The 12162-nt window shown below is 27.2% G+C and overlaps 1 protein-coding gene and 1 non-coding gene across 2 annotated transcripts; one reads left to right on the top strand and one right to left on the bottom strand.

The window, feature by feature from the left end:
• Positions 1-747: 747 nt before the first annotated feature.
• LOC101499659 (transcription factor bHLH106) lies at positions 748-1963 on the bottom strand. The gene is made up of 2 exons (XM_004493327.4): positions 1519-1963; positions 748-1419 (listed from the first exon to the last, which is right to left on the bottom strand). The coding sequence occupies exons 1-2, from the start codon at positions 1804-1806 to the stop codon at positions 985-987; spliced, it is 723 nt and encodes a 240-aa protein (XP_004493384.1). The 5' UTR covers positions 1807-1963; the 3' UTR covers positions 748-984.
• Positions 1964-3140: 1177 nt separating this feature from the next.
• TRNAA-AGC (transfer RNA alanine (anticodon AGC)) lies at positions 3141-3213 on the top strand. The gene has a single exon. It is a non-coding gene; the product is annotated as a tRNA-Ala (tRNA).
• Positions 3214-12162: the final 8949 nt, after the last annotated feature.

Raw genomic sequence — 12162 nt, 5'->3', positions numbered from 1 at the left:
CCTAATCTTTTTTTAAAATATTATCAATATACTCCCTTTTGAATATTATATACCAAATTGTCTCTTTTATTGACTTAGTTAACAGTCGTCATTTGTAAAGAAGATTTCCTTAAGAAAACTCGAATTTGCAATGGAGACTTGCTTAAAAAATTTTGTTTTTGGAAAGTCACCATTTCAAAAGACGACTTCTATGTATCTTTGGAAAATCGTCATTTCAAAAGGCGATATAGAGAAAAATATAAATAAAAAATAAAATAAAAATTCTTAAAAAAATCGTCATTGGAACTTTCTTAAGTAAGTTGCCATTGCAAATGGCGACTTCTAATTAAGTAAAAAAAAAAAAGATAGTTTAATATATAACTTTCAAAATGGAGAATATTAATAATAAAAAGAAAAAAAAATTAAATTGAGATATTAAAAGAAAACCCTAAATATAATATAGACAACAATCAACGTTTTAAATCATGGTCTTGTTGAAAGTCGTGTTTCAATGCTAATTATAACAAAGGACACATCAAAATCTATATCAAAAACTATATAATGGTGTTTAAGATTGTGACTACCAACATTTTTTTAGACTTAGTTGTGATTCTAACATAAAAAAATTTGATACTTCCACATGACAACCAAATGCGACTAAATATATAATAGTCGTCCAAATTTTTCTGTACAATATCAAAAGATTGTAACATGAAGAGTGGTCTCACCTAAAACTTTGATGTAAATATTTATTTAATTCATTGGATATAAATATATAAATATAAGTTAATTTTGAGCATTTATGATTAATATTAGAGAGACAGTTTACAAATCTTAATTATTTGAACAATCAGATGACATTAATAAACTTTTTCCAAGTCTCTAAAAACAAAAAGCAACAAAAAAACAAAAGAAAACCTATTAAAAAAAAACTGAAAACAGAAAAAAGGGAATGAAAACGAGGTCATGATGATGATCACATTTGACAGTACTCCTGCAACTCTGTTAATGCATCATTCTTCGATCCAACCCACGACGTCGTTTCGACCTATCATTACAACTAGTCGATCTATCCACTAAAGACCTCAACGAGTTCTGAAGGAAATGAATCGATTCAATGCTATGTTCTTTATGATCAGCAGCAACCACAAGAACGTTACGCGTTCTTCCACCAAGTGTAGCCATTTCAGCTTTTAGAGTTTTCAAGTGAAGAGACTTGAGGATATCGACGAGATCCGGTATTAGATCGGAGCGATCCTCGCAGCATAATGAGGCTTTGAAAATGAGTCTGGTGTCGCCGGTGTAGTCGCCGCCGGTTGAGAGAACGGTTATCTCGTCGGTTTCTGATGGAACGGTTTCTAGTTTAGTGATTTCGGAAGTTTGTTGTTTTAGCTCTTTCACTCGTTGAACTACTTTTGCAAGTAGAGAAGCCTTGTCTGTCTGAATCAACCAACACAAAATATAACAAATTTAAAATCCACATACATTTACACACGGATATAGATAATAATTTTAAATAATGAAAAAATGGTAATTAACCTTGGAATTGCAAGGGAGAAGAGTGCGAAGATGGTCAAGATGTGAATTGATTCTCTCCCTCCTTCTCTTCTCAGCTTCCTTATGGTTCTTCATAGCAGCCAGAGCTCTTTGTTGCTGCGAGGGTGTATCCGTAATTTCAGAAACTTCTAATGAAGTAGAGAAACTTTGGTGCATGGTAGTGTTAGATGGGGAGTAGTCAAAGAATGAGGGGTTGTTGGCAGCAAGGAATTGGAAGAGTTGGGAGTTTTCCATGTCAAACTCAAAGTGATGAATATGTTGGTGAAGCATTGTGAAAGATAAAAATAAAAGGAAAGGTATATAGGTAGATATTAGTAGTGGTAGAGTTTTGTGGTGGTGAACGTGAAGAAGGTAGTGATGCTTATGATTGCACTTTTTGACTCACCCTATAATTAAAGGATTCCACTGTGCATGCCTTATGTTGTTGAATTTTTCAAGTTTCAAACCCAAATTGCCACTATATTGCCTTTCGGTGCCCTTTTCTTTCTTTATTTATATTTCGTATATTCTGGAGGGAGGGAGTAGTATGTATGTGAAATTGTGAATGTCGATTAAATTTGTCGTTTCTTCTGTTAATTTAACCACTTTACTTGTTTGCTTCTACTTCTCAATTCTTTTTGATTACACGTGTCACCAGCCCCACTATTCATCATACACCCTAATATACGACGAAAGTTAAATTAATTTTCACTCATTTAATAATATTAGATCCTATTAAAACATTTAGTAGTATTAATTAAGGGTGTATGGTGTTGGAATATTTAATAAGTGTTTTAATAGAATTGCGAGCATGTTAAGATAAAGGCAAAATAAATTTCTGATGAAATAATTATGGATTATTTAAGAATTCAAGTGGCCATCACCTTAAATATATAGATTATGGTCTCCACTCTCAAACACCGTATACATCATAAATAACATCTTTTTTTCCATCTAAGGCATTATGAAATAAGGAAGAACTACAATCCAATGAAAATTCGTCATCCGTCTCTCTTATTTTTAAAAATGTTTAAAGACTATGATAACTGCCAAAGAGATGATTAGTTATAAATTCATACATTCTTAAAATATCAACTTTAAAATTTAATTGAGATTTATATTTAACCATATTTTTTTAAACAAAACTTATATTTATCAAAAAAGATAATGAGTTTAATTATTTTTAAAATTGATTTTGGAATTTGGATATTTTTTATTTTGAGAATAACGACTTTGGTGATTTTAGGCGTAAAAGGAGAGAGTAATTTAAATATATTTACTTTTTATCTTTTTTTTGTTTGTTATAATTACATGTATATATTTAGTCTCTCATATAATGATATTGGTGAAAATTTTCCATTAATATTTAGTCATTAAATTCACCAAATAGAGAATTAAACATATAAATAAATAAAAATATGTAGTCTGAATTTGATTATAGGAAACGAATTAATACATATTAACCAAAAAATGCTTAACCCCGGCAATTAGATCAAATCAATAAATCCCTGTGACATTTACATACTAACCCAATTCACTTCTTGACCTTTACCCAAGAAAACGCTGTTTGGCCGAACAAAAAACACTTTATCATATGAAACTTCCACAATATAAAATAACATCGTGGGGATGTAGCTCAGATGGTAGAGCGCTCGCTTAGCATGCGAGAGGTACGGGGATCGATACCCCGCATCTCCATTTTCATTGTTACTATTTTGGTCAATTTTTTAAACTTTGCATTATTTCATAACTACACGCTCTAGACTTTTATCATTACCGTGTTTTTTTTTCAAGCTTTTTTTATACAAAACGGAAACACTTTTATCATTAGGTTTTTCTATTGAAGACTGGTATCATTAGTTTTTTTATTAAGAAAACGAACTTTATCATTAGCTAGTTTTAGCCAATTTTAATATTCTGCATGATTTCAATACTAAGTTAACTTTTGATTGAGTCAAAAAAAAGTTAACTTTTGGACACTTTTTAATTTCATTATTGTGTTTATATTTATCCTCATTAATTTTAAGTTCATTATATACTTTTAGTCCTTTATTTTACAATCAAACTTATTTTAATATTTATGTCAACCTCATAAAAACTGGTATTTAATATTGGTGGAGACTAAATTGCAAATCAAAGCAATGTAGCAATGTTATGTTCTTTGGTCATGAGGTAATGTTGTAGCATCAGATGTAGTATTTGAGGGAGTCATATATTTTGAATGGTATGTGCAAACATGTAAATAGGCATATTCGATTGGAGCAAGGAGTAATGGTGATTCTGATATTATTACGGCTTCCTATGAATTATAATTCTGATATTTTTTACTTGTAACTGATTTTGACAGTCATTGGTATGGTTGATGAAATAAAATAATATTTTTTGATTTAAAAAAAAAAAACAATATCAAATTGATGATATGAAAGAAATGACCTCTGCTTCTGTCATAGGTAATTTGTACAAGGTAAATATAAGAGTTACAATTTTTGTTGTAATTTGATTTTAGCAGCAACGACGAAAGCAGGGCCATACAGCCCAATAGCATCGCAGCCCCAATCAGAAGTGTCCCATTTTTTTTTGTTATATAATATAATAAAATAAAGTGATTTTGATTTAAATATATTTTTTATTATTATAAAATTTCGAGATTTTAAGTTTAGTCTCTTAAAAAATTTATTTATTTTTAATTTCTATTATAATTTTATAAATTAAAAATATCATTTATTAAAAATAAAGAATAAAAGAGAAAAGACTAAAAATTTAGAGACTAATATTTATTATATGGACCAAAAACGAAAACACAGTGGAGATATACGAACAACAAAAACGAAAAATATGATTGGAAATTTAACCCCGTAAACTAACTAAGTTAGGAATAAGTACAAAATTCAACGTTTGCAAGAGTTAACCAAAAAAGTAATATTTATGGGCTCATTAGACAACTAGTCGTTTATTGAGGAATGCTCAACGAAACTTGGTTGAGGTAGCTTAAACATAGATTTTTCATATCTTCTCAAAGCTAAAAACAATTAATAGGTCGGAGTAAAAGATCACGGTGCCTATTATCATGTGCATAAAGGGGTAAATTAGACTATTTACACTCAAACTAAAACAATTTGACCTATTGAACGTGTGAGAGATTCTTTCTTACTAGCTTATAGTCCAGGGGAGCCAGACATTCGGAATGGGCTAAACAAGGATTCATAAGAGACTTAGACACCACATCTCAACCCAAAACCTTAAGGCATTAGGTTTATGGGTCATTCTCCTTATATATCCAATATAGCATTCATTCATGGTCAATGCGGGACTAACCACTCATAATTGAATTCCAACAATCTCCCCCTCAATTATGAGTTCCACCACTAGACTTGATCCACTTGATCCAAGTCCTTTTATTGACCAATTGACCACTAGACTTTATCCACTTGATCACCGAGTCCTTTTTGGTCCACCACTAGACTTGATCCACTTGATCATCGAGTCCTTTTTGGTCCACCACTAGACTTGATCCACTTGATCCAAGTCCTTTTTGCTCCCCCATCAAGCCAAATTGGGCTCTGATACCACTCTGTTGGGGAATAAACACAAAAACACAATAACAAATAATACGCAGCGGATATAAAATTCCCTCAACTTGCAAGAACCTGTGAGGAGCAACAATAAATATATGGCAGCAAATTAATCAAAATAAAAGACATAATGAACACCGATATTTTAACGTGGAAAACTCCTCAATGCAAGGGTAAAAACCACGTGTCGTCCAGACCAAAGAAATAGCTTCACTATAATCAAATAAGGATACAAGAGAGTCTCAAAATGATGCACCAATTGTCCTACCAGCCAAAACAACAAACCACTAAAGCCTACTAAAGAAAAACAAGAAGAGAAAAATACCCAAAAACCTGTTGTTGTGCGAGCATGATTTCTCCCCCCTCCAGACGTCGTTTCGCCGATCCGACCGTTGAAAACGAAAATGTTGCAAACCTACTGTCCAAAAATCAGCTCGATCCAACGGTTAACGAATGCGCAATCGATGTTTTTCTGATACTGATTTAACAAAATCGGGAATAGGGTTACTCCTCAATTTTCTCTTTTGGTGGTTGCCTTTTCCATCAAAATAGTCTCTCTTGTTAACCCTAATTAGACCACTCTCCACTTAATAAGTGAGACACATGGACTATAATATTTGAGCCTTTCTCCACATGCACTAAAAAATAATCAACTATCTAGTTTAGTGAAAAGATTTTGACCATATAACTTTAACCTACACAATTCAAATCCCCCATGATTGTAAAATGTAAATTTTGTATGCTTCACTCAAATTATAAATAAAATTTATCATTTTATGCATTGGAAACAAGTGTTTATTTCATCTATGGTTTGTACAATAAATTATAATCAATCTGGTATAAATTTGTTTATATTTTTATTTAGATGATATTAAAAAAACGCGTTAAAAAACAAATATTTATACATATTTGAACTAATTAATATATCTATTTTTTAATTAATTGACGAATGACAAATATTTATCATGTAAATATCATTATAAATTTAATTATGATGTACACTTTATCAAATGCACAAATGGGACTGAATATCATTTATATAAAATTGTGGTCGAGGTTATAATACACTAATTATGAACAAATCATATATTAGAAAAATCTTTGATACTTATTTATTAGAAGCTTTTGGTTAGAGCTTGGGTGAGGCACATACATATAGTAACCGATGTATTTTGTAGCAAACAATTAAATTGATGATAAAAAATCCCCTCTATAATTTTTTATTGGTTGGATGATCGTGAATTTATATAATTTTATCCATATCATTTAATGTGTTGTACTTACATGACTTTTATTTGTGCTATGCATGGGTCGATTTTGTGGAATTGTTATTGTCAGTTCCTACTTATGTATTTATACGTAAGACTTATTTGATCAATGCACAAAAATTAACAAAAATATTTTTCACCTTAATTTGTTAATAATGTACATTATATTTTTAAAACTATCCTTCAATTATTAAGAGAGATAAGTAGTTGGTTTTTTAATTCTTTACATTTAATCAAGGCCGACACAACACATTAGGAGGCCTAAAGCGAAACTATTAAACAGGGTCTTTTCAAAAATTATTAAATAAATTATTAATAATTTATTTAATAACTATAGAAAATTTCTTTAGTAGAATTAATAGTATTTTCAAATCTATTTTCTCTATATTTTTCAAAAAATAAAACAAAATATTTCAACTGTTCTTCAGCAACATCAACAACTCATGTACAAAATTTCATCTTTTAGTTGAAGAAGAAAATAGTGTGTATACTACCACTCCAATAACGTGTTAGCAATATATTCACTACTTATTCCATGATTTCTCAATTTATAACTAATATTTTAAATATAAGCAATGTGCTAACTTTTTGTCTCATAATTTCTCAATTTATAATTATTATTTCTCTCATCTCTATTATCTTCGTTAGCTAATTTAGTTGTATTAAAAAATGTATTAAATAATTTGTAACAAAAATATGTTTTATTTAATTTATATAAGATTTTATCGGTTGACAGCGAAAGCTAAGACGAAGGTTTCACTATGATATTTTATGAAAAAATATCAATCCAAATAAATAATAATTCTGGCAAAACTTAAAAACTAAAACTTTTTGAGGCATTTCTTGTTTCTGTTAAAAGACTTTTTATTATATATTATTGGGCCTTTATATCTTATAAAAAAAAAATTGGCGAGGCCTAAAGCAAGGGCTTTACACGCCTCTCCCTTGGGTCGACTCTGCATTTAACTAGGGGTGTTTTTGTAAAAAAAAACTAACTAATGCTGCTTGTAATTTGAATAGGGTCTTAGGTAAATGAATATTTTTTTACAAGGGAGACTTACATTTCTCAAATTTGTTGAGGATGTGGATAGATATTGGTTAAGCATGCTTTCAAAGTTACATAGGCCAATTTGCAATGTATCACTTATCAATGTTTATGTTTTTAAACTTATTTGATCTATCGTTGATATTGACAGTAGAACCTAAAAATTGTTTGGAGAGAAAAGCTAAGAGGAAAGGAAAATAAGTGTATGTGATGAAAATGAATAAATGGAAGAAGGAGGAAACAACTCAAATAATTTATTAATGTAGACAATTATATGAATTTGATTTTCATTTAATTTTGTTATATTATTAAATGGACATTCATATTGAGATTGATTGATGTTTTTTTTATACTCACGAATGAGTGATGCTATATCACTATTTTTGTTATTTTGTGGAAACAGTATAATGATTTAAAAAAAATAATTAAAACCAAATAATAGTGTTTTCATCTTTCTTGCATTTGTATGTACTCGGTGCTTGTTTAAAGGAATAAAATAAAGCGCCTTAGAAAAATGTATCTTATTAATTACTACTATTATAGGGCTGAAAATATTTTGAAATTGCAAGCAGATTGTTTTAAAACAAGATCCCTCCAAATTCTGGACATTTTTTCAGGCAACCAGATACAAATGGGTAATGGTGGAGTGCGGTTCTAGGTCCATATAAGTGGGCTTTCAATTGCATTCCTAATTCATTATGAACTTTCTTATAGAATGAATACTTTATTTCTTGACAAAAATAAAAATGAAGACCTCAAAATATGTAATATTTTAAGAATCTGATCGTTACATATACAGTCTAAATATGCAATTTTTAAATTTAAAAAAAATGATTTTGGATTATTTTAACTGTAATTGTTAAAAAAATTAAAGAGTCATATTTAATCAAGTGAGTAGTTAGTGTTTTAGATTAGGCCAAATGTTTGAATTGACTAAACTAGACATAAATGTTGAGGGTTTAACTTCAACCTGGAACGTCCCTTTAAAAATACAAACTATATGATCATTGATTGGCTTATTGCATGAGATATATGCGCTTAGGTATCGTCCCCAACAGATTTTTCCGTCACTTCTGTACAATGGCTCTAATGTATATATAGAATTCTTTCCTCAAGAAGCAAAGTACACACCATTTCTATTGTCTCACCTCAAATTTCTTACTTGACCGTCAAATTATTTATAAATGTACCACCCATCAAAAATTAATCTTTCTCATAATTATCCATTGTGCTTCATCACTTTCGACAACGGTTTGAAATCTACCTCCATCTGGTGATTAGTTCTGACCATCAATTTTGCTAAATAATTTAATAGTTTATATATTATATGCAAATATGCAATTATATACATACATATCAAATCGGGACCGTTGAATATCAACTCTTGAGATAGAATTAAATTAGGTATATTTATAGAAAAGTATATATTACTGTCAAAATACTTAATGATTATTATAATATTATGGACTAAAGTAGTATTAATTTGAATTTTTTTATTGAATTAAAGACCAAAATGATTATCTTATATTTTTTTAAATGGTGGTTTATCCATATTTAATCTATATAATTGTTCTTATTTTTAAATAGACAATATTAAAAATAAATTAATTTTATATAATTTTTTAATGACAAATATTTGTCTCGTGTATGATTTTAATAATAAATTATAATTAATTTATTTTAGACTAAATATCACTCATGGTCCCTTAACTTACTTTCAGTCAACGTTTTATTCTTTTATCATTTTTTTTCTTTTTGATTTGGTCATTTATTTTAATTTTAAGTGACAATTTGATATTTTATGTTTTAAAATGTCAACAACGTTATCCTTATTTTTTGCAAAAATTTATAAAAAAATTCAAACAAAACCGATAAATTTAATTATCATCCTCAATATAATGCAATTTCATAACTTAAATCTTTAAATAAACTCATATTTTAATCACTAACAACATCAAATAAAGAATGACAAATATGAGTTTATTTGAATATTTGAGACACGAATTTGATGAAATTTGTATTATATTAAAGAATATAATTAATTTTATGGGTTTTGTTTGAAAATTTTAATGAAATTTTTAGATTTTTGTAAAAAAAAAAAGGATAACATTGTTGACATTTTATAACATAAAAGATAAAATTGTCACTTAAAATTAAAATAAATGACTAAATCGAAAAGAAAAAAAAAAGATAAATGACTAAATCATTAACTGAAATTAAGTTAAGGGACCACGAGTGATATTTAACATTTATTTTAATTATTCTCAGTTTGATTTAGGAGATATAAAAAAAAAAAACAAGTATGGGTCATCTATTACATATTTTTGTTATTTTTATGCGTGATAAATGTTTATCATGTATTTTTTTATGTATCATTGATAAATATGTATATCTTAGTTTTTTTAAAAGTTGATCAATAACAAATATATATCCCATGTTTTTTTAGGTTTAGTGGCAAATATATGTCTCGCAACTTTTTTATATTTACCGATAACAAATATTTATCTCAAATTTTTGTGTATAGACAAAATATCTTATGCGGTGGTCCCTTAACATGATTTTAGGTACAAATTAATTTTTTATCTTTTTTTCTTTTGGAATTAATCTTTTATTTAATTTAAATAACGATTTCATTAAAATGTCAATAATATTATATTTTTTTACATAAACTCAAAATTTTCATCATCATATTTAGATAAAACCCGAAAAATTCATTATCAATTTTAAAATAAATTTATATATTCATCAAATTCATAACTCAAAACTTTAAATAAACTCATTTTTTCATCTCCAACAACTTCAAATAAAGAACTCACACTTTAAAATTTGATCATCACATCACCAAGACAATATTTTATTCTTCTTTCTATTCTTGTCCAAATAAAAACCCTAACATATATCTTAAAATATAAGTTATTTATTTGATGAATTTGATGTGGTTGTTATTGTTAGAGATGAAAATTTGAGTTTGTTTGAAGATATGAATTTTATGAAAATATAGATTTTATTGAACATGATTACTAATGTTATAAGTTTTGTTTGAAGATGGTGATGAATTTTATGGATTTGTGTAAAAAAATAAAGAGGATAATATTATTGATATTTTAAAAAATAAAAGATCAAATTATTAATTAATATTAAATAAAAATATAATCGAAAAGAAAAAAAAATGCATGAATTGTTATGTGAAATTAAGTTAAGGAACCGCGAGAGATATTTTGACTTTTGTTTAGTAGTGACAAATATTTTTCTTATACTATTTTATATTTATCAATAATAAATATTTATTAGGTGTCATTTTTTAATATTTACCAGTTGCAAATATTTGTCCATATTTTTTAATATTTACCAGTTTCAAATATTTGTCCATATTTTTTAATATTTTATCGATAATTAATATATGTCATAAGTTTTTTTTTTTATTACTAAGAAATAATTGTCATGTGCAGTTCATGTATCATTGGCAGATTTTTTTTTTTTTTGTGTTTTTTTTTTTTTATTTATTAGTGACAAATATGAAACTGTATTTTTTATGCCTAAAAAAATATATATTCCTCTTGTGTTTTATTATGAAATATATTATCATGTGTTATTTTATATTTATGAATTAAAAATATTTATACCATGTTTATATTTTACAGTGATAAATATTTATCTCATGTTTTATTTTATATTTATCATTGACAAAGATGTCTCTCGTATTTTTTTATGTATCAATTAAGATAATTTTATAATTTTTTTCTATTGATGTGTGAAATATTATAGTTAGTATATTATAAGTGTACTAATTTTCTTTAAAAAACTATTTATTCCATATGTTTTTTTATTAGTTTTTTATAATAAATATTTATTTTGGATTGTTTATATTTATTAATTATAAATATTTAATTTGTGTTGTTTTTATATATCAATAACAAAATTTTTTTATGATTTTTTAATATCTATAAATAACATATGTGTTTCGTATTTTTTATTTATTAATGTTAAATATGTGTGTCGTATTTTTTTTTTATGTATTACATATGTGTTCAACTTTTTTTTTATATTAACTTATTATAAATATTTATTCTATTTTTTTTTAATTATTAGTGATTAATACGTGACTTATATTTTTTATGTATAAATACTAAATATTTGTCTCATATTTATTGTGTGATTTTTATATTCATAAGTGATATAATACGATGCTGATAAATAAGTGAATGAAGTTTTCAATTAATTTGTGTTCTAACTTTAATTATCGATTGTACGACCAAATTAAAGGTGGTCTTTGAATGTACAAGAACCTAAAATCAGTTACAGTTCGGCCAATGAACAATGCATTTCATTATTCTTCCCAAATCACAATTCATCTATGTTTTGTTAATATACATTATGAACATCGAACAGTAATCAAACATTAGCATTAGTGCCTCCCTCATTATCGTTTACTTTCGTTTTAAATTATTTTAAAAATGAATCATGCATTTTACTTCCACTTGTATGTGTGTACTAATATAATATCTAGCATTACTTAACACCATTAACTCCCCTTTTTATGAAAGGACACCGTTCCTTTTTAATTAATTGTATATGTTTTCTCTTCATGGTCTTCACATTATATTAGTTTTCCCCTTTGACTTTACAGCGCCTACATATTATTTTCTAATCACTTGAATGAATAAGACTGGCTGGGTATGCTTCATGGATCCAACATGTCAATCCATCAAGTCCACCCATCACTCAACAAATTAAATTCATTTATAAGCAAAACGTGCATTTG

Source organism: Cicer arietinum, chromosome 3, assembly GCF_000331145.2.
Source record: "Cicer arietinum cultivar CDC Frontier isolate Library 1 chromosome 3, Cicar.CDCFrontier_v2.0, whole genome shotgun sequence".
NCBI lineage: Eukaryota > Viridiplantae > Streptophyta > Magnoliopsida > Fabales > Fabaceae > Cicer > Cicer arietinum.
Note: the sequence above shows the minus strand (reverse complement) of the source record. Positions and strands in the feature narration are given on the sequence as shown.